The sequence below is a fragment of the Ranitomeya imitator genome, chromosome 1 (genome assembly GCF_032444005.1).
Source record: "Ranitomeya imitator isolate aRanImi1 chromosome 1, aRanImi1.pri, whole genome shotgun sequence".
Classification (NCBI taxonomy): domain Eukaryota; kingdom Metazoa; phylum Chordata; class Amphibia; order Anura; family Dendrobatidae; genus Ranitomeya; species Ranitomeya imitator.
This window is the reverse complement of record NC_091282.1, coordinates 555,415,848-555,439,604: the sequence shown is the minus strand read 5'-3', so window position 1 is coordinate 555,439,604 and position 23,757 is coordinate 555,415,848. Positions and strand designations below refer to the sequence as shown.

General features: G+C 43.9%; 1 protein-coding gene across 2 annotated transcripts in view; it reads left to right on the top strand.

Annotated features, from left to right (window-relative positions):
* SMIM7 (small integral membrane protein 7) overlaps nucleotides 1–23,757 on the top strand; it is a 32,722-nt gene that overhangs the window by 3,625 nt on the left and 5,340 nt on the right. For both annotated transcript variants that reach the window (XM_069767746.1, XM_069767745.1), the window contains exons 2-3: nucleotides 8,638–8,679; nucleotides 11,675–11,727. In XM_069767746.1, the coding sequence (XP_069623847.1) occupies nucleotides 8,638–8,679; nucleotides 11,675–11,727 (95 nt within the window). The remainder of the gene's footprint in view (nucleotides 1–8,637; nucleotides 8,680–11,674; nucleotides 11,728–23,757) is intronic.

Sequence of the window (23,757 nt, the reverse complement as noted above, 5' to 3'; positions counted from 1 at the left end):
CGCATTGCGGAAAAATAATGAACCTGCGCATTAATTTTGCGTTTTTTTCCCGTGGTTTTCACACTGTCTAATGCATTGGGAAATGTCCGGAAAAAACGTGCAAAAACCGCGTCAAAAACGCGCAAAAAAAACGCATGCAGATTTCATGCGGAAATCTGCCAGAAATGTCCGGATTTTCACAGGAATTTTCTGCATGAATTTCTGAACTGAACGTGTGCACATAGCCTTACACTGTTTTCTCTGCAACTCAGGAGCTCTTTAACCCCTTCCCGACCCATGACGCCACGTAGGCGTCATGAAAGTCGGTGCCAATCCGACCCATGACGCTTATGTGGCGTCATGGAAAGATCGCGTCCCTGCAGATCCGGTGAAAGGGTTAACTCCCATTTCACCCAATCTGCAGGGACAGGGGGAGTGGTAGTTTAGCCCAGGGGGGGTGGCTTCACCCCCTCGTGGCTACGATCGCTCTGATTGGCAGTTTCACTTTCAACAGCCAATCAGAGCGATTTGTAATATTTCACCTATTATAACTGGTGAAATATTACAATCCAGCCATGGCCGATGCTGAAATATCATCGGCCATGGCTGGAAATACTAATGTGCCCCCACCCCACCCCACCGATCGCCCCCGCAGCCCCCCGATCTGGCCGGTACACTGCTCCGGCTCCCCTCCGTCCAGTGCTCCGCTCCCCCCCGTGCTCTTGTCCGCTCCCCCCGTGCTCCAATCACCCCCCCTGCACTCCGATCCACCCCCCCGGTGCTGCGTTCCACCCCCCCGGTGCTGCGTTCCACCCCCCCGTGCTCCATTCCAGCCCCCCCGTGCTCCGTTCCACGCCCCCCGTGCTCCGTTCCACCCCTCCCGCGCTCCGATTCCCCCCCCCCCCCCGTGGTCCCCCCCCACCCCATCATACTTACCGATCCAGCCGGGGTCCCGTCCGTCTTCTCCCTGGGCGCCGCCATCTTCCAAAATGGCGGGCGCATGCGCAGTGCGCCCGCCGAATCTGCCGGCCGCAGATTCGTTCCAAAGTGCATTTTGATCACTGAGATAGATTATATCTCAGTGATCAAAATAAAAAAAATAATAAATGACCCCCCCCCTTTGTCACCCCCATAGGTAGGGACAATAAAAAAATAAAGAAATTTTTTTTTTTCCACTAATGTTAGAATAGGGTTAGGGGTAGGGTTAGGGTTTCGGTATGTGCACACGTATTCTGGTCCTCTGCGGATTTTTCCGCTGCGGATTTGATAAATCCGCAGTGCTAAACCGCTGCGGATTTACGGCGTTTTTTTCTGCGCATTTCACTGCGGTTTTACAACTGCGATTTTCTATTGGAGCAGTTGTAAAACCGCTGCGGAATCCGCACAAAGAAGTGACATGCTGCGGAATGTAAACCGCTGCGTTTCCGTGCAGTTTTTCCGCAGCATGTGTACAGGGATTTTTGTTTCCCGTAGGTTTACATTGAACTGTAAACTCATGGGAAACTGCTGCGGATCTGCAGCGTTTTCCGCAGCGTGTGCACATACCTTTAGAATTAGGCTATGTGCACACTGTGCGGATTTGGCTGCGGATTGGCCGCTGCGGATTCGCAGCAGTGTTCCATCAGGTTTACAGTACCATGTAAACATATGAAAAACCAAATCCGCTGTGCCCATGGTGCGGAAAATACCGCGCGGAAACGCTGCGTTGTATTTTCCGCAGCATGTCAATTCTTTGTGCGGATTCCGCAGCGTTTTACACCTGTTCCTCAATATGAATCCGCAGGTGAAATCCGCACAAAAAACACTGGAAATCCACGGAAAATCCGCAGGTAAAACGCAGTGCCTTTTACCCGCGGATTTTTCAAAAATGGTGCGGAAATATCTCACACGAATCCGCAACGTGGGCACATAGCCTTAGGGTTAGGGTTGTGGTTAGGGTTGTGATTAGGGTTATGGCTACAGTTGGGATTAGGGTTAGGGGTGTGTTGGGGTTAGTGTTGAAGGTAGAATTGAGGGGTTTCCACTGTTTAGGCACATCAGGGGTCTCCAAACGCAACATGGCGCCACCATTGATTCCAGCCAATCTCGTATTCAAAAAGTCAAATGGTGCTCCCTCACTTCCGAGCCCTGACGTGTGCCCAAACAGTGGTTTACCCCCACATATGGGGTACCAGCATACTCAGGACAAACTGCGCAACAATTACTGGGGTCCAATTTCTCCTGTAACCCTTGGGAATCTAAAAAAATGCTTGCTAAAACATAATTTTTGAGGAAAGAAAAATGATTTTTTATTTTCACGGCTCTGCGTTGTAAACGTCTGTGAAGCATTTGGGGGTTCAAAGTGCTCACCACATATCTAGATAAGTTCCTTGGGGGGTCTAGTTTCTAAAATGGGGTCACTTGTGGGGGTTTCTACTGTTTAGGCACACCAGGGGCTCTGCAAACGCAACGTGACACCCGCAGACCATTCCATCAAAGTCTGCATTTCAAAAGTCACTACTTCCCTTCTGAGCCCCGACGTGTGCCCAAACAGTGGTTTACCCCCACTCATGGGGTGTCAGCGTACTCAGGAGAAACTGGACAACAACTTTTGGGGTCCAATTTCTCCTGTAACCCTTGGGAAAATAAAAAATTCTGGGCTAAATAATTATTTTTGAGGAAAGAAAACGTATTTATTATTTTTACGGCTCTGCATTATAAACTTCTATGAAGCACTTGGGGGTTGAAAGTGCTCACCACACATCTAGATAAGTTCCTTTGGGGGTCTAGTTTCCAAAATGGGTTCACTTGTGGGGGGTTTCTACTGTTAAGCCACATCAGGGGCTCTGCAAACGCAACGTGACGCCCACAGAGCATTCCATCAAAGTCTGCATTTCAAAACGTCACTACTTCACTTCCGAGCCCCGGCATGTGCCCAAACAGTGATTTACCCCCACATATGGGGTATCAGCGTACTCAGGAGAAACTGGACAACAACTTTTGGGGTCAAATTTCTCCTGTTACCCTTGGGAAAATAAAAAATTGCAGGCTAAAAGATCATTTTTGAGAAAATAATTTTTTTTTTTTTATTTTCATGGCTCTGCGTTATAAACTTCTGTGAAGCACTTGGGGGTTCAAAGTCCTCACCACACATCTAGATTAGTTCCTTTGGGGGTCTAGTTTCCAAAATGGTGTCATTTCTTGGGGATCTCCAATGTTTAGGCACACAGGGGCTCTCCAAACGTGACATGGTGTCCGCTAATGATTGGAGCTAATTTTCCATTTAAAAAGCCAAATGGCGTGCCATCCCTTCCGAGCCCTGCCGTGCGCCCAAACAGTGGTTTACCCCCACATATGGGGTATCAGCGTACTCAGGACAAACTGGACAACAATATTTGGGGTCTAATTTCTCCTATTATCCTTGGCAAAATAGGAAATTCCAGGTTAAAAAATCATTTTTGAGGAAAGAAAAATTATTTTTTATTTTCATGGCTCTGCGTTATAAACTTCTGTGAAGCACCTTGGGGTTTAAAGTGCTCAATATGCATCTAGATAAGTTCCTTGGGGGGTCTAGTTTCCAAAATGGGGTCACTTGTGGGGGAGCTTCAATGTTTAGGCACACAGGGGCTCTCCAAACGCGACATGGTGTCCGCTAACAATTGGAGCTAATTTTCCATTCAAAAAGTCAAATGGCGCGCCTTCCCTTCCGAGCCCTGCCGAGTGCCCAAACAGTGGTTTACCCCCACATATGAGGTATCGACGTACTCGGGAGAAATTGCCCAACAAATTTTATGATCCATTTTATCCTACTGCCCATGTGAAAATGAAAAAATTGAGGCGAAAAGAATTTTTTTGTGAAAAAAAAGTACTTTTTCATTTTTACAGATCAATTTGTGAAGCACCTGAGGGTTTAAAGTGCTCACTAGGCATCTAAATAAGTTCCTTGGGGGGTCTAGTTTCCAAAATGGGGTCACTTGTGGGGGAGCGCCAATGTTTAGGCACACAGGAGCTATCCAAACGCGACATGGTGTCCGCTAACGATGGAAATAATTTTTCATTCAAAAAGTCAAATGGCGCTCCTTCCCTTCCGAGCCTTACCATGTGCCCAAACAGTGGTTTACCCCCACATATGAGGTATCGGCGTACTCAGGAGAAATTGCCCAACACATTTTAGGATCCATTTTATCCTGTTGCCCATGTGAAAATGAAAAAATTGAGGCTAAAAGAATTTTTTTGTGAAAAAAAAGTACTTTTTCATTTTTACGGATCAATTTGTGAAGCACCTGGGGGTTCAAAGTGCTCACTATGCATCTAGATAAGTTCCTTGGGGCGTCTAGTTTCCAAAATGGGGTCACTTGTGGGGGAGCTCCAATTTTTAGGCACACGGGGGCTCTCCAAACGTGACATGGTGTCCGCTAAAGAGTGGAGCCAATTTTTGATTCAAAAAGTCAAATGGCGCTCCTTCCCTTCCAAGCCCTGCCGTCCGCCCAAACAGTGGTTTACCCCCACATATGAGGTATCAGCGTACTCAGGACAAATTGCACAACAACTTTCGTGGTTCAGTTTCTCCTTTTACCATTGGGAAAATAAAAAAATTGTTGCTAAAAGATAATTTTTGTGACTAAAAAGTTAAATGTTCATTTTTTTCTTCCATGTTGCTTCTGCTGCTGTGAAGCACCTGAAGGGTTAATAAACTTCTTGAATGTGGTTTTGAGTACCTTGAGGGGTGCAGTTTTTAGAATGGTGTCACTTTTGGGTATTTTCAGCCATATAGACCCCTCAAACTGACTTCAAATGTGAGGTGGTCCCTAAAAAAATGGTTTTGTAAATTTCGTTGTAAAAATGACAAATCGCTGGTCAAATTTTAACCCTTATAACTTCCTAACAAAAAAAAATGTTGTTTCCAAAATTGTGCTGATGTAAAGTAAACATGTGGGAAATGTTATTTATTAACTATTTTGTGTCACATATCTCTCTGGTTTAACAGAATAAAAATTCAAAATGTGAAAATTGCGAAATTTTCAAAATTTTCGCCAAATTTCCGTTTTTATCACAAATAAACGCAGAATTTATTGACCTAAATTTACCACTAACATGAAGTCCAATATGTCACGGAAAAACAATCTCAGAACCGCTAGGATCCGTTGAAGCGTTCCTGAGTTATTACCTCATAAAGGGACACTGGTCAGAATTGCAAAAAACGGCAAGGTCTTTAAGGTCAAAATAGGCTGGGTCATGAAGGGGTTAAAGGAAACACACCTACTGTGGCTCCAGTCAGGAAGCTAGACTCTGATTTATGCTGCCGGGGGTTTAGACAAAGAATCTCATGTCAGGTCCCCTTGTAATTGTGAGGCTATGTTCACACGTTGCGATTTTCATGTGTGTGGTTTTTTTGTTTTTTTTTTACCTCAGGCAAAACCTGCTCTTTTGGCAGTAAGAAATTTGCCTCAAAAAAGCGGGTTTTGCTGCATTTTTGTCATGGCTCATTTGTCTCTTGTGCATGCTGATAAGGTTCAGTGCATAAAAAAAATAATCTGATTCTACTTCATCAAGTTTTGGCACCAAAAACACAGCAAAACCTGATGCCTGCGGTTTTTCAGTTTGTTTTTTTTGCACTGCTCATTGCTTTTAATGGGTGAAACTCCTGAAAACAAGGTATTACGTAAACTACTAGAGCCAGTGTGTGCATGAGATTTCTGAAATCTCAGACTTTGCTGGTACTGTGAAACTCAGCTGAAAATTTTGCATAAAAAACGCATCAAAAAAACGCAACGTGTGAATATCGCCTGAAAGTGCAGAGACGTTGAATGAGCCTTTGTATGAGCAGAGATGCCTGGTCTCCCTCGCGTGATATTATCCAGTTACATGAGCGCCGCAGTCAGTGATATAACAATCACTGGAACAGCATTGGTGCTGGAGATGACTATATTTTTATTTTGTTCAGGGAACTCTGACGTTTAAAAACAACATTTTGGGCATTTTTTTCCCTTCCATATCACAATCTTTATTAAAAATAGAAATCACACAATTCTTTTCCACCGGGGCATTGTTAGACTCTAACTGCTTGTAGTTTCAGGATTTAACACATGTGCATTAGCCACAATAGTCAGATCCTGGTCGGGTCTTTTGTGCTGAGCATCTTATAAGCGTGTGCACAGATGATTGTGAAGGCGTGGAGCTATGTGTAGCGGTATTACCCGTCACTGAAATCCTGTCTGCTTCCTGAAAGGACAGGAAGTATAAATTTAAAAAAGCTCTAGTGGCCAATGTGAAAATTTCTAATTTATTTTATTTTTTTTAATAAGGATTGTGGTATCAAAAAGTTGTCCAAAACATTAAACGGGTTTGGCAGACTTGTGAATTCTCACACTGTCAGGATTCTCTGGCGCTGACGATGAGATTGTGTGGTCATGGGACGGTAAGTATGCGATATGCATCCTTCCGGGCACATTCCGACTAGAAGTGTGCAGCCTTGTATTGAGCGAGCCCTCGCATGTCTAGTAGGAATGTGGCCAGGAGTATACATATCGCTATAAATTGCTGTGCGTGATATGAGGAGTCACAAGTCTGCAGTCGCTTAGTGACTGAAGATTTATGTGCCAAACCTAGACAACTACTTTAAACATGAACCACAAAATCCTGATTTAATGGGAACCTATCAGAAAGTTTAGCCAGCCAAAACATTTGTATAAGGCCGCCTACACACATCCGTGTTTAAACACATACTTGAAAAACCGGTACCGGCGCCATCAATGTTTACCATCAGTGGTTTCCTAGTGTGGTCGAAGGGAAGCTGTCACCAGGTTTGGCCGATAAGTGATACAGCCATCACCTTTCAGGGCTGATATACAGCATTCTAACATGTGGATGATGCTTCCCTACCTCATCCAGTCTCTCTGGGATCACGCGCCTGCGCTGGTGTACTTATCTGCCCTGACGTCTCTGCTCTTTGACCTTTCCTGGCGCTATGCCGGGGAGACTGGGGGAATGGCATAGGAACGCGTCATCCACAGGAAGCAACAAGAAGGAGGGCGGCATCACAAGAAGATGGGAGGCACCGGACCAAGACCTGTGACGCCCAACAGACCCGACCTCCCTGGGTGAGTATAAAAAAAGGTCCTTTCTTCTCTTACAGGTCGGGTTGGGGCAGACATATAGCATTATAGAATGCTGTATATCAGCCCTGAAACGTGATGGCGTATCTCTTATTGGCCAATCCTCGTGACAGGTTCACTTTAAGGAAATAAATTCCAAAGCTTCTCCTATCCTTTGCAATGTTAAACACGTACAGCACACAGATGCACTCCGTGTGCTGTATGTTCTTTTTTCACGGATCCATATATTTGTATTGGTCCTTGCCATCCGTGCTGCCGGAAAAACATGGAGACGTGCATAGCAGCATGGGATATAATGGGTATGTGCCGCATCCATGAAAAATAAAATTATATCTCACACAAACTGGAAACATGGAAGGGGGCCAGACTGTGTAGCCCTTTAAAAATAGATGCCAGTGAGATCCTTTATGACCCCAAACCGAGGCACCAGCAGCACTAAATCTCATTCTGAAAGTGCAGCGAGGAGTGACGATGCACGAAAGCTGCTCGGCCTCAGCTAGATGTCCTATGGAAGGAAAACCAAAAACGCAGTGTTCCAAGGCATAAATGGCACTTCCAATTATTAAGCCCTAATGAGCTTTATTAAATACAGCTCATAAAAACAACGGGTATTAATAACCCCAGCAATACAGACACAAGATGGTTTAAGATTGGGGGTGAGCAGTTGTGGGAGCCCCAAAATTATTAGGCATAATTTGTACATGATATATATATATTTTTGCACACACATATATAACAATAGAATGTGTATAAATCTGAGTTTGCTAATATTAAATCGAAAACTTATTTGTGCAAATATGCTAATAAATATCCCATACAAGATTATCCGGTAAAAATTGGTATATTGTGAGAGATGGAATGATCATCCACCAAACATATGCTTCATTTTGAACACTTCTACCCATGCTATTATATATATTTCTATATAATGCATTTCTTTTTGAGATGACCTATTATGCCTTATACTATTGAGGTACACAGCACTGCTCACCCGCCAATCTTAAACCATTTTGTGCCTGTATTGCTGGGATTGATTATGCCCGTTGTTTTTCTGAACTGTATTTTATAAAGCTTATTACGTTTTCCTAACCGGAGTCCCCATTTCTGTCCTGGGACATGGTGTTTTTTGTTTTTTTCCCTGGGAGTACAAGTCTCGGTAGTTAATATTTCCTCTCTCTGCCCCGGCTGATTGACAGGTGTGTGACCAGTGGACCAGCGCAGACGACCTGTCAATCATCCAGGAGTGAGTGTTGCCAGGTAGGAAATATGGTACAAGCGGAGACGCTGTAAGTGCACCATCACACCCCAATGCTCTTCCAGCCACAACTTCGAAATGTAATTTTTTTTTTATTCTGGAGTCATAAAGAAACGGACTGCCTTATATCATCTGATAGAGGGCTACAAAACAATAGGTCATTTTCTGATGTCACCGAGTTCCCTAAGGCAGAAGTCTTGAGATAAAGCATGACTTGTATGTTTGTAAACCTTCACTACGTGTATTATTATTATTATAGTACTGGTCTTTACTGTAGTAATCTCTCCTTTTGTCATTCCTCTATTACAGGACCTTGTTGGTGAATGCTGGAGCGGTGCTGAACTTCAAATTGTGAGTTCTCATCACAGAGAATCGGCCAGGGTAACGTGCATAGGTATAAAGTTATTGTCTCCCCCCAGGAGTGCAGGGCCAACACTAGAATAGTGGGGGGTTTAGCATAATCCGTTTTGGCCTCAATATTGGTTGCGGTCGGTGTGGTCTCCATTTGTCCAATTCCACGATATTCTCCTGTGCCGGAGAACAGTCAGGGGGTGTTGCTATTGGGGGCAACGTTCTCCTAGCAGTGATTGATGAATACGATAGTACATAGCTGGAAATACACAATTTTTTGTGTAACAAAACTATACTGTGGAAAGTCATAAAAATGTGATCAAAGTAAAGCCGATTGTCTAAAGTGCTCTCATTAAAAACATGTTTTACTGAACAATAATTGCATAAGTATAACGCAAGGGTGCACAGCCTGCAGTACTGGCTCGTGTGGCACCAACCGTCACTGAAGCCCTCATGTTGGCGGACTTCAATCTGGCAAGAGGTTTTTGCCACCTAATTTGAGAGGAGCATACTGTAGAGACAGAGACCTTGATTCCAGCAGTGTGTGACTTACTGAGCTACTTGCTGTAGTTTTGATAAAATCAGTTACGAGCAGGAGATGATCACCTGGAGGAGTAAGTAACCTGCTGCCATGTAGCCCTTTATATAACCATGTCTTCACTACTGATTGGCAGCTTTCTGCCTATGTACAGTGTACACAGATGGCTGCTAATAAGTGATGTGATTGGCTTCATATATAGCAAAAACATTCAAAGACATGCTAGAGCTGCAGTAAAATAAATAGTGACTCTATCAATACTGCAGCAAGCAGCCCAGTAAGTGATAAATCATCATTCCATCATTCCCCTCTAAGGCTGCGGTCACACTATCAGTATTTGGTCAGTATTTTACATCAGTATTTGTAAGCCAAAACCAGGAGTGGAACAAATAGAGGAAAAGTATAATAGAAACATATTCACCACTTCTGCATTTATCACCCACTCCTGGTTTTGGCTACAAATACTGATGTAAAATACTGACCAAATACTGCGAGTGTGACGGCAGCCTAACTCCTGACCCAGCTGCTCCTTCCCCTGCCAGAGACTTTTGCAGTGACTGATGAGTCATACAGGGGAAAATTGACCTCCTGTTTCTGCATAGAGCTTAGAAGGATTCAGCTCATCAGTTATTAATCACATGATGTCATAGACCTAATGGAAAACAGAAGAATTAGCTGTGTAGAAAGGCAAAATGAGCAAATGCAAGTACACAGTGCTGTATAATATGATGCTTGCAATATATTAAGAGGATAGAAACTTTGACACGACTCTTCCTCCCATCAGACATTTACATATACTGTTATGTACTGTCAATATACCATAAGTGTTTCCGATAGAAATATGTCTTTAACCCCTTCACAACATGCACAGTACTAGTCATGTCCCCCCCCCCCCGCCCCCCTTCCTTTGATATGGGCTCCAGCGGTGAGCCTACATCTTTCCCGGGACATGTCAGCTGTTTTGAACCACTGAAATGTGCCCAGAACAGCTGCGGTTATTAACCTGTCGTCTACCCGCCGTCAAGAGTTTGACAGCACCATGTAACTCTCACTTCCGGCCATTGGGCCGGATATCCGCCAAACTGATGACACCCGTCACGTGATCGCGGGTGTCGTTGGCATGACAACCAGAGCTTTCCTGGTTGTCAATGCCGCCTGGTGGTTGGCGCTCATAGCAAGTCAGCAATTCTGCTATATCCAGGTGATCTGATAATCATCTGTATGTAGCAGAGCCGATCGAGTGGTGCCAGCTTCTAGTCTACAGTGAAGGCTATTGAAGCATGGCAAAAGTAAAAAAAAAAAAGAAAAAATAAAGGTTTTTAAAAATATAAAAGTTCAAATCACCCCTCTTTCGCCCCATTCAAAATAAAACAAGAAAAAAATCAAACATAGACATATTTGGTATCACCGCGTTTAGAATCACCCGATCTATCAATATAAAAAAATAATTAGTCTGATCGCTAAACGGCGTAGCAAGAAAAAAGTCAAAGCTCCAGAATTAAATTTGTTTTTGGTCGCCGCAACATTGCATTAAAATGCAATAACGGGCGATCAAAAGAACGTATCTGCACCAAAATGGTATAATTAGAAACATCAACTCCGCACGCAAAAATTAAGCCCTCACCCGACTCCAGAGCACAAAAAATGTAAACGCTACGGTTCTCGGAAAATTACGCAATTTTTTTTTTTTTTTTTTTAACAAACATTGGAATTCTTTTTCACCACTTAGATAAAGAACCTGTACATGTTTGGTGTCTATGAACTCGTAATGATCTGGGAATCATAATGGCAGGTCAGTTTTAGCATTTGGTGAACATGGTAAAAAAAAATCCCCCCAAAAGTTGTAGAATTGCACTTTTTTTTGCAATTTCACTGCACGTGGAATTTTTTTTCCCACTTTTGAGTAAACAGTATGGTAAAACCAATACCAGTACACGACATGGTAAACCAATGATGTCATTCAAAAGTGCAACTCGTCCCACAAAAAATAAGCCCTCCAATGGCCATATTGACGGAAAAATAAAAAAGTTATGGCTCTGGGAAGAAGGGGAGCGAAAAAACAGAACCGCAAAAGCGAAAAAGGGCTGCGGCGTGAAGGGGTTAAGCTTCATATGGCATAGGAAGCACATGGCGCACACAAGCTGCAGTGAGTGGAGAAATCTTGTCAAATCCAATAAGACTGATCTCTTCTCATATACCCCACTACTAGAATCCTTTCATTTCATCAAGTATGGCTAGTTTGTGACTTGCATGTCATATTCCCAGCAACGTGCCTCTCACAATGGGCCATATTAACATGCAGCATGGACATATTGTGCGCATAAGTCACCATGCGTGTCACATGGCTGGTCACATTGGTACACAGCAGCACATTAACCATGAAGGTTGAGGATTTCCCATAAATGATAGAACTTTTATTACTTGTTCACACAATGTTTTCACCTTTTTTGATCACAGAAAGAAGAAAGACTCCCAGGGATTTGGAGATGATCCCTCAGAAGCAACTACAGGTGTGTACAAGTTTCCAAAAATGTTCTACACAGTGAATGCTAACGGAAAGAAGAAAATCTAATCATTTGTTTGGTGCTGTGAGCCAAATTTGTCCAGTCAGCCTAAAAATGAGTGATGAGCGTGCAGCTACAAAGCCATACATACACGAGGAGCACCACGCGTGGTGGGAAGGTCCTCAGATCATTCTACCATGGTCTTAGTAGTAGTAGAAAGTGCTGCTATGCACTTATCCTGGCACTAGACTGCTGGGACCCTCTGGAAGCCACCATTAAAGGAAATGTGTCATCAGAAGAAGTTGTTTCAGGAGATCCACATGTACGTTAGCCACAATGAACTGACTCTGACCCAATCTCATTATTTTCGCTTGTAATCCGCACGTGAAAGGTCCTTGTGCAGGGTCCGCTGTGACATCACCTATTGGGATTGGTGGATCCTCTGTATAGAGGTGCTAGCTGTCATTGTAAACCTGCCTGTGAAGAAAATGAGACTGCTGAAAAGTCATTGATTTGAAAATATCCCCAGTGGTTAATGTGAATATTGCAAGTATATATAATTTTTTTTTTTTTTTCCTTTGTGTGATATGGTAAAAAAAAAAATTGCAGCAGTTTTCCATGCGTTGTACAGTACCATGTAAACCTATGGAAAACCAAATCCGCAGTGCACATGCTGCGGAAAATACCGTGCAGAATCGCTGCAGTTTATTTTCCGCAGATTCAGCAGCGTTTTACACCTGTTCCATAATTCGAATCCGCAGGTGTAAAACCGCAGGTGGAATCCGCCATAAAAACCGCACAAAATCCGCAAGGAATCTTCAGGTAAAACGCAGGTCATTCTACAGAATCCGCGCAGAAAAATAGGCAATGGAATCCGCACCTTGTGCACATACCCAATACACAAAATGATTTAAGAAATAGGTAATATTTGATGATACGTTCCTTTTAATATATAAAGAAAGATTCCAAGTTCCCCTATAATAGAGCTCTGCGTTTTGTTACTACCTAGTTGCTGTAAAACTATAAAATGCTGAGCATTCTCTAACATAAGGATGTCAAACTCGGATACACAGGGGGCCAGAATTAAAAACTTAGGAAAAGTCGTGGGCACACCTCGATATTTGTTAAAATGTCTACAATTGAGGAAGTTTTTCCTTATAATGAAATCTACTATATAATTGTCTAAGGCTCACTTCCGTCTTTCTGTCTGTCCTTCTGTCACGGATATTCATTGGTCGCGGCCTCTGTCGGTCATGGAATCCAAGTCGCTGATTGGTCGTGGCAAAACGCCCACAACCATTGCCACGACCAATCAGCGACGGCCACAGTCCGGCAGCAATATGGCCGCTCCTTCCTCCCCGCAGTCAGTGCCCGCTCCATACTCCCAGTCATCCAGTCAGCCCTCACACAGGGTTAATGCCAGCGTTACCTTACCAGAGCGCGGTGTAACGCACTCCGGTTACGCAGCTATTAACCCTGTGTGACCAACTTTTTACTATTGATGATGCATATGCAGCATCAATAGTAAAAAGATCTAATATTACTACTACTAATAATAATAATAATAAAAAAACGTTATTCTCACCCTCCGATGTCGCGTCCTGTCCTCTGCACTGCAAGTGGCAGGTTCCGGTGCTAAGGATGCTATGCAAGAAGGACCTGCCATGACATCACGGTCATGTGACCGCGACGTCATCACAGGTCCTGCGCTCATACCAACCCTGGGACCGGAAGCTGCCGCGTGCACCGCACACAGGCGACAGGACTACAACAGGACTACAAGGGCCCTTCAGAAGGTGAGTATGTTTATTTTGTATTTTTTAACCTGTTACATACGTGGCTGGACAATATACTACATGTCTGTGCTGTATACTACGTGGCTCTGTGCTGTATACTACGTGGCTGGGCAATATACTACGTGGCTGCTGTATACTACGTGGCTCTGTGCTGTATACTACGTGGCTGGGCAATATACTACGTGGCTGCTGTATACTACGTGGCTCTGTGCTGTATACTACGTGGCTGGGCAATATAGTACGTGGCTGTGCTGTATACTACGTAAACCTTTTCATATGGAAACAAGCTTAAGGGGGCTGTCCCATGAACCAAGTATTGGAAAGGTATGATGAACCCTACTATACCACCCTAAACTCTCCCAGCAAAGTATGGTGACTCCAACACAGTACGACAGCCCAACTGTGATCCCCACACTGCCCTAGACACAGTAATGGTTCCCACATGGTCCTCCATGCCAAATAATGGGCCCCACATGGTCCTCCATGCCGAATAATGGGCCCCGCATGATCCTCCATGCCAAATAATGGGCCCCGCATAGTCCTCCATGCCAGATAATGGGCCCGCATGGTCCTCCATGCAGAATAATGGGCCCCGCATGGTCCTCCATGCAGAATAATGGGCCCCGCATGGTCCTCCATGCCGAATAATGGGCCCCGCATGGTCCTCCATGCCGAATAATGGGCCCCGCATGGTCCTCCATGCCGAATAATGGGCCCCGCATGGTCCTCCGTGCCGAATAATGGGCCCCGCATGATCCTCCGTGCCGAATAATGGGCCCCGCATGGTCCTCCGTGCCGAATAATGGGCCCCGCATGGTCCTCCATGCAGAATAATGGGCCCCGCATGGTCCTCCATGCAGAATAATGGGCCCCGCATGGTCCTCCATGCCGAATAATGGGCCCCGCATGGTCCTCCATGCCGAATAATGGGCCCCGCATGGCCTCCATGCCGAATAATGGGCCCCGCATGGTCCTCCATGCAGAATAATGGGCCCTGCATGGTCCTCCATGCAGAATAATGGGCTCCGCATGGTCCTCCATGCAGAATAATGGGCCCCTTATTGTTTTCCATACAGTAAAAAAACATATACTTTTTGAACTTTTTGGAGAGGTTGGAGACCACAACTGTAGAGAGAGTGTTCGGACACTTTTCTGCAAGCCTAGGGAGCGGCCACAAAAATTTCCAGGACTTGGGGCCAACCAGGCAGCTTGCTCGCGACTGGTAAACAAGTCTTTTTTTGGCTTGGTTAGATGATTGTTCTGTAGGAGTAGAACATCCTGTTCTTGGAAGTATATGCCCTGTTTACACAGGCTGATGTGCTGCCAAGATCGATGATGTTTACATGACCTTACACATACGTTTCTATGTAGATGGGAGGAGCTAGAGGCAGAGCTCCGCCCTCCTCCCTTCCATCTACTCAGAATCTCATCAGTAGCAGCTCCTATCTCACTGAATACACATTTTACCTCAGGGTTCCGAATTTTCATAATGACTGATCAGTCCTGGCAGAGAGAGAAGCAAATCTTTCTCATAAGATATATTACAAAGTTGCATATTTCCATGTGTACCATTGATTTATGAAATACAAATTAAAGTGACGGTTATGCTTGAAGAATCTCCTCACCCAGTGAACAAGCATTGCCCAGTAGGCACCAAGTATACGCAGGAAGACTTGTTTATGATTGTATGCCCTTCTACATTGATCGATATGGGGTTTTCTTGGAACTTTCTACGATTTTCCAATCTAGTAAATTGTGTGCTGACTCTCAAGAAGGTTTAGGCTGTGTGCACATGTTGCAGATTTTTCGCGTTTTTTTTTCGCTATAAAACGCAAAAAAAACCCATACATTATGCATCCCATCATTTAGAATGCATTCCGCAATTTTTGTGCACATGATGCGTTTTTTTTTCCACGAAAAAAACACATCGCGTTAAACGCAGCATGTTCATTAATTTTGCGGATTTTTTGCGGATTTCCCACTATAATATTGCATTGGGAACCTCTGGAAAAATCTGCAAAAAAAACGCACCAAAAACGAGGTAAAAACACGCAAAAAACGCATGCGGATTTCTTGCAGAAAATGTACTGTTTTGCTCAGGAAATTTCTACAAGAAATCCTAAACATACGCACATAGCCAAAAGGTTTAGAAAAATATAAAAATTGAAACCGATAAAGAGAAAGCTTGAAAGCTGCCTTATAAATCCAGCATTTTTTAATAGCGTGGGTTATTTTTGTTTAACCCTGAGAGTCAGCACATAATTTACTGACTGATTCCATTTCTGTGCACAGTTGGGTATACGCGGTCTTGACAGCGCTCTTGGTGAGTATATAAGTTTGAGTACAGGAGTGTCTCTCATTTTTCCTATATTGTCTTGATTTCCAAGCTACTGACCTATTAACCAGGACCTGGCGATTTTACATTTTTTTTCCTCCCCTTTATTCCAACAGGCATAACATTTTTTTTATATTTATTAATTTTCATCTATACAGCTGTATGAGGACTTGTTTTTCACAGGACAAATTGTACTTTGAAATTACACCGTTCATTTTATCATGTGATGTTCAAGAAAGCGGGAAAACATTTAAAGTGTGGCGAAATGGCAAAAGAAGTGCAGTTCCGCAAATGTTTATTTACAGCATTTTATGGTAAAACTGACTTGGCAATATGATTCTGAAGGTCAGTTGGATTACACTGCCACTAAACATGTATAGTTTTTGTTTTAATTAAAGGGAATCTTGTCTGGTCCCCCATGCCCTCAGAACCACCAAGCGTGCGCATGTGCAAAATTTCTATAGTACTGGCGATGTTGCCAATGCTTGTAAGCCATGTTATCACGCCCGCAGGAGTGTGCTAACATGCTAAATGGGCCGACACCAACACCCCTTCAATTAGTCAAAGGCTTCATGTACATATCATAAATGGACTTTAGAAATACTTTTTATGAAGCTCTGTTTGTGTGTGTACTGTAATATGGGGACTATTAGACAGGGTATGTGTGTGCGCACTGTGGTGCGCACACACACACACACACACACACACATATATATACACACACACACACACACACACATATATATACTTTTTTTGTAGAAAACGCCCCCTCGGGTTATACACGAGTCACGGTCCAGAAAGCCGGTGGGGGAGTTGAGCAGCAGGAGCCGGCGCACACATTATACTCACCTACCTGCGCGCCGTCAGTGCTGGCACTGCATTTTGTTCCGGCGCCTGCCTGCAGCTCTTCCTGCCTAGCGATCACGGGGTACCGCTCATTAAGGTAATGAATATGGACGCGTCTCCACTTCCATAGGCGTGGAGCACATATTCATTACCTTAATGAGCGGTACCATGTGATCGCTCCGCAGGAAGAGCTGGAGGCAGGCGCCGGTGGCCGGAACGAGATGCAGTGCCAGCACCGAGAGCGCACAGATAGGCGAGTATGATTTTTGTTTTTTTTTCAAAAGGAAACATGCACACAGGAATAGGGGGAAAAAAGGAGGCGTGCAAACAGGGAAGGAACTGGGGATGCATGCATACAGGGACGGAATGGGGGAGGCATGCATACATGGACTGAACGGGGGAGGCATGCATACAGGGACTGAACGGGGGAGGCATGCATACAGGGACTGAACGGGGAAGGCATGTATACAGGGACTGAACGGGGGAGGCATGTATACAGGGACTGAACGGGGGAGGCATGCATACAGGGACTGAACGGGGGAGGCATGCATACAGGGACGGAACGGGGAAGGCATGCATACAGGGACGGAAAGGGGGAGGCATGCATACAGGGATGGAACAGGGAAGGCATGCATACAGGGGCAGGGATTAGGAGGCATTCATACCAGGGAAGGCATGCAGGGATGGGGAGGCATGCATACAATGACAGGGACAGGGGAGGCATTCATGAAAGGACAGGGAAGGGGAGGCATGCAGACAGGGATGGGGAGGCATTCATACCAGGACAGGGAAGTGGGAGCCATGCATAGCAGGACAGGGATGAGGGGACAAAGCATACCCGGCTTATACTCGAGTCAATAAGCTTAAGGTACCGTCACACTAGACGATATCGCTAGCGATCCGTGACGTTGCAGCGTCCTGGCTAGCGATATCGTTCAGTTTGACACGCAGCAGCAATCAGGCCCCTGCTGTGATATCGCTGGTCGGGGAAGAAAGTCCAGAACTTTGTTTCGTCGCTGGATCTCCCGCTGACATCGCTGAATCGGCGTGTGTGACACCGATTCAGCGATGTCTTCGCTGGTAACCAGGGTAAACATCGGGTTACTAAGCGCAGGGCCGCGCTTAGTAACCCGATGTTTACCCTGGTTACCATCGTTAAAGTAAAAAAAAACAACCACTACATACTTACCTACCGCTGTCTGTCCCCGGCGCTGTGCTTCTCTGCTCTGGCTGTGGAAAGCAGAGCGGTGACGTCACCGCTCTGCTTTCCGGCTGCCCGGCGCTCACAGCCAGAGCAGAGAAGCACAGCGCCGGGGACAGACAGCGGTAGGTAAGTATGTAGTGGTTGTTTTTTTACTTTAACAATGGTAACCAGGGTAAACATCGGGTTACTAAGCGCGGCCCTGCGCTTAGTAACCCGATGTTTACCCTGGTTACCGGGGACCTCGGGATTGTTGGTCGCTGGAGAGCTGTCTGTGTGACAGCTCTCCAGCGACCAAACAGCGACGCTGCAGCGATCCGGATCGTTGTCGGTATCGCTGCAGCGTCGCTTAGTGTGACGGTACCTTTACCCAGGTTTCCGTGGCAAAAGTAGGTGCCTCGGCTTATACTCGGGTCGGCTTATACTCTAGTATATGTAATACATATACAGACACAACTGCTGGGGGCACGGGGGACCTGACAGATTGCATTTAATTGGTGAAAAAAAATCTGAAATTTGTAATATATACAGTTGTGCTCAAAAGTTTACATACCCCAACAGAATTTTTGCTTTCTTGGCCTTTTTTCAGAAAATATGAATGATAACATCTTTTTCTCCACTCGTGGTTAGTGGTTGGGTGAAGCCATTTATTGTCAAACTACTGTGTTTTCTCTTTTTAAGTCATAATGACAACCCAAAACATCCAAATGACCCTGATCAAAAGTTTACATACCCTGGTGATTTTGGCCTGAACTTAACACAAATGGTTTTGAATGCCTACTAAAGGTAACAGCCTCACCTGTGACCTGTTTTCTTGTAATCAGTGTGTGTGCATAAAAGCTGAGTGAGTTTCTGGGATCCAGACAGACTCTTGCATCTTTTATCCAGCCACTGACATTTCTGGATTGTGAATCATGGGGAAAGCAAAAGAATTGTCAACGGATCTACAGGAAAAGGTAGTTAAACTGTATAAACCCGGAAATGGATACAAAAAGATATCCAAGGAATTGATATTCTCTGACAAAGGCCAAGAAAGAAAAAAATTCTGCTGGGGTATGTAAACTTTTGAGCACAACTGTATATATATATTATTTAAAAGCAATAACGTTTTCAGTTTTTGGGATATGGGGCTGTGTGAGGGCTTGCTTTTTTTTGCGCCCCGAGCTGATATTCTTATTCATTTTGGGGTACATATAATTTTTTTATCGCCTGTTGTTGCATTTTTTTCTGTTATTGTAATGGCTCAAAATCTGCTATTCTGGCTTTTTTTTCCTCATTAAACCTTTTACAGATCAGATTAATTTCTTATATTTTGATAGATCAGACTTTTATGAATGCAGTGATACCAAATATGTGTAATTTTTTTTGTCTTTTTAATAGTTTAAAAGGTGGGTGATTTAAACACATATATTACCGTATACACTAGAGTATAAGCCGACCCGAGTATAAGCCGAGACCTCTAATTTTGCCACAAAAAACTGAGAAAACTTGATGACTCGAGTATAAGCCTAGGGTGGGAAATGCAGCAGCTACCGGTATATATCAAAAATAAAAATAGATACCAATAAAAGTAAAATTAATTGAGACATCAGTAGGATACCGTAAGTGTTTCTGAATATCCATATTGAATCAGGAGCCCCATATAATGCTCCATACAAAATACACCCCATATAATGCTCCATATAGTTTATGATGGACCCCATAAGATGCTCCATACAAAATATGCCCCATATAATGCTCCATACAAAATACACCCCATATAATGCTCATAAAGTTTATGTTGGGCCCCATAACATGCTCCATACAAAAATATGGCCCATATAATGCTGCACAAAGGTTGATCTTGGCCCCATAAGATACTTCATAGAAACATTTGCCCAATACAATGCTGCTTAAAGGTAGATTCTGGCCCCATAAGATTCTCCATGGAAACATTTGCTCCATATAATGCTGCATAAAGGTTGATTATGGCCCCATAAGATGCTCCATAGAAACATTTGCCCCATATAATGCTGCTGCGATTAAAAAAAAAAAGACATACTCACCTCTTGTCCTGAGCAGGCGGGGACACCGGCACTTGAGATATTCACCTCTCCCCAATCCACCACCATGCGCCACTGTGTCTTCTGGGTCTCTGCAGTGACTGTTCAGGCAGAGGGCGCACACTAAACATGTCATTGCGCCCTCTGACCTGAACGTCACAGCCAGAGGATGTGGAAGGCGGTGGAACGGGGACAGGTGAATATAGCACTGCTCACCCTCCCCCGTCATACTCGTCCTCCCAGCACGGTCTGCACATCCCTACTTCTCCGATGCGATGGTCTCTCCAGCGCCAGCAGCTTGTTCCTGTGTTCAGCGGTCACTGGCACCGCTCATTAAAGTAATGAATATCTCCTCAACACCTATGGGAGTGGAGTCATGTACATATTCATTACTTTAATGAGCGGTACCACGTGACCTCTGAACACAGGAACAAGCTGCCTGTGCCGGAGAGACCATCAGAGAAGCAGGGACGTGCAGACCGCATCGGGAGGGTGAGTATGATATGACAGAGAGATGTACTGGGGAGACAGACCGGTGGGGGTGACTCGAGTATAAGCCGAGAGGGGCACTTTCAGCCTAAAGAAATGTGCAGAAAATCTCGGCTTATACTCGAGTATATACGGTATATATTTGCATATAAATATATATATAATATATATAATCTTTTTTAACAGCATTTGTTAGTCCCCTGAGGGAACTTGAACCTGCTATTGTCTTATAGCTTATACTATATACAGCAACGCCATTGCTGAATATTGCAGAAATCATGGTCCACCCGTGGCTGTTCTAGGCAAATGATAGGTGAATTCTTCAGCCCTTATCTGCTGTGAAAGTTGCAAGCCCGCATCGAAGGCAGGGAGAAAACACATGGTAGATAGGGTACGTCATATGTCGTTAAAGGGATTTTAATAGCCTTACGTAGTTTATGTGCATTTCTTTCTGTTTATAGCTTTGCCGTACACACAGGACAGGAGAATCCTACATCTACCTGTAGTTTCGGATATGTCCTCATAGATCTTGCATAACACCAGTTTGGCAGGTTCAGCCAGGACAATTGTTGAAGTTCATCCTATGGAAGATATAATCATTTGTCATTCAATTTGTCTGAAAACCTGAAGGGTTTAGACCTCTTCATTCTTTGTAGGTAGGAAAACTTGCAACATTGGCAGTGTATTACATACGGTACTTATTTTCCCCAGTGTGTGTCACAAAACGCTCTGTTGTGTCCAGAATCTTCTTCAGCTGTCTTATTATGAAGACGACAGGATTATAGTGACAGGTGACCTCTCTACAAACAGCTGATAACACAGGATCATCACTAACAATAGGTTATACCACAGCTGACCCTGCTCCTTCACAATGACCTTTCCGCAGGCCAGAGGATGGCAAGAAAGCGCTCTTGTTAACTGTCATGCAGCCTCTGTCCAAGTAGAGGGTGATATGCTAATAAAAAAAATCCAACATTTGCAAAAAATATATTGAACATAAACCCCCTAGGTGATTTTTCTGATCACACACAAGTGCTTCTCACTAAATTAGAATATCATCAAAAAGTTAATTTCAGTTCTTCAATACAAAAAGTGAATCTCATATATTCTATAGAGTCATTACAGACAGAGTGATCTATTTCAAGTGTTTATTTCTGTTAATGTTGATGATTATGGCTTACAGCTAATAAAAAGCCAAAAGTCATTATCTCAGTAAATTAGAATACTTTATAACACCAGCGTGAAACATGATTTTAAAATCTGAAATGTTGGCCTACTGAAATGTATGTTCAGTAAATGCACTCCATACTTGGTCGGGGCTCCTTTTGCATCAATTACTCCATCAATGTGGCGTGGCATGGAGGCGACCAGCCTGTGGCACTGCTGAGGTGTTATGGAAGCCCAGGTGGCTTTGATAGCAGCCTTCAGCTCGTCTGCATTGTTGGGTCTGGTGTCTCATCTTCCTCTTGACAATACCCCATAGATTATTATTTATTATTATTATTTATTATTATAGCGCCATTTATTCCATGGCCCTTTACATGTGAGGAGGGGTATACATAATAAAAACAAGTACAGTAATCTTGAACAATACAAGTCACAACTGGTACAGAAGGAGAGAGGACCCTGCCCGCGAGGGCTCACAATCTACAAGGGATGGGTGAGGATACAGTAGGTGAGGGTAGAGCTGGTCGTGCAGCGGTTTGGTCATAGATAGATAGATTCTCTATGGTGTTAGGCTGTGTGCACACGTTCAGGTTTTTTCGCGAAAAAAATGCTATAAAAACTCATTAAAAACGCATACATTATGCATCCTATCATTTAGAATGCATTCTGCATGTTTTGTGCACATGATGCGTTTTTTTCCGTGAAAAAACACATCGCGGTAAAAAAAAGCAGCATGTTCATTAATTTTGCGGATTTTTTGTATTTTTCCTGCTAATCTATGCATTTGGGAAAAACGCACAAAAAACGCATGAAAAAAACGCATACGGATTTCTGGCAGAAATGTCCGTTTTTTGTCAGGGAAAATTTCTGCAAGAAATCCTGACGTGTGCACATACGCTTAAGGTCAGATGAGTTTTGCTGGCCAATGAAGCACAGTGATACTGTTGTTTGTAAACCAGGTATTGGTACTTTTGGCAGTGTGGACAGGTGCTGATGACATTTCCATCTCTAAAAAGCTTGTCGGCCGGGGGAAGCATGAAGTGCTCTAAAATTTCCTGGTAGTCGGTTGCGCTGACTTTGGTCTTGATAAAACACAGTGGACCTACACCAGCAGCAGATGACATGGCTCCCCAAACCATCACTGATTGTGGAAACTTCACACTAGACCTCAAGCAGCTTGGATTGTGGCCTCTCCACTCTTCCTCCAGACTCTGGGACCTTGATTTCCAAATGAAATGCAAAATTTACTTTCATCTGAACACAACACCTTGGACCACTGAGCAACAGTCCAGTTCTTTTTCTCCTTGGCCCAGCTAAGACACTTCTGGCGTGGTCTATTGGTCATGAGTGGCTTGACACAAGGAATGTGACACTTGTAGCCCATGTCCTGGATACGTCTGTGTGTGGTGGCTCTTGAAGCAATGACTCCAGCAGCAGTCCACTCCTTGTGAATCTCCCCCAAATTTTTGAATGGCCTTTTCTTAACAATCCTTTCAGGGCTGCGGTTATCCCATTTGCTTGTGCACCTTTTTCTACCACACTTTTTCCTTCCACTCAACTTTCTATTAATATGCTTGGATACAGCACTCTGTGAACAGCCAGCTTCTTTATTAACGACCTTTCACGGCTTACCCTTCTTGTGGAGTGTGTCAATGACTGGCTTCTGGACATCTGTCAAGTCAGCAGTCTTCCTTAGGAAGCCTATGCGCGTGTTTTTGTTATTCCAATTTACTGAAATAATGACTTTTGGCTTTTCATTGGCTGTAAGTTATAATCCTCAACATTAAGAGAAATAAACACATGAAATAGATCACTCTGTAATGAGTCTATACAATATGAGATTCACTTATTGTATTGGAGAACTGAAATAAACTTTTTGATGATATTGTAATTTAGTTAGAAGCATTTGTACTCCTTACTCTTCTAGACCTCCTGTACAACCAATAATTATTTTAGACTGATAATGTACAGTTCCAAGGCGATTGCCATTTTGTCAGTGGTCTTACATGTAGGTATACTGATCATCAATAAATCCTCTAATAATGAAGCAATGATTGATTACTCCACAGGGATTCTCACATTATGCCTTCCTGACTCTGAGCTCTCCCACATTATGTATGTGTTTATAAATGAGTTTTCATTTGCGCATTAAGTGGATGT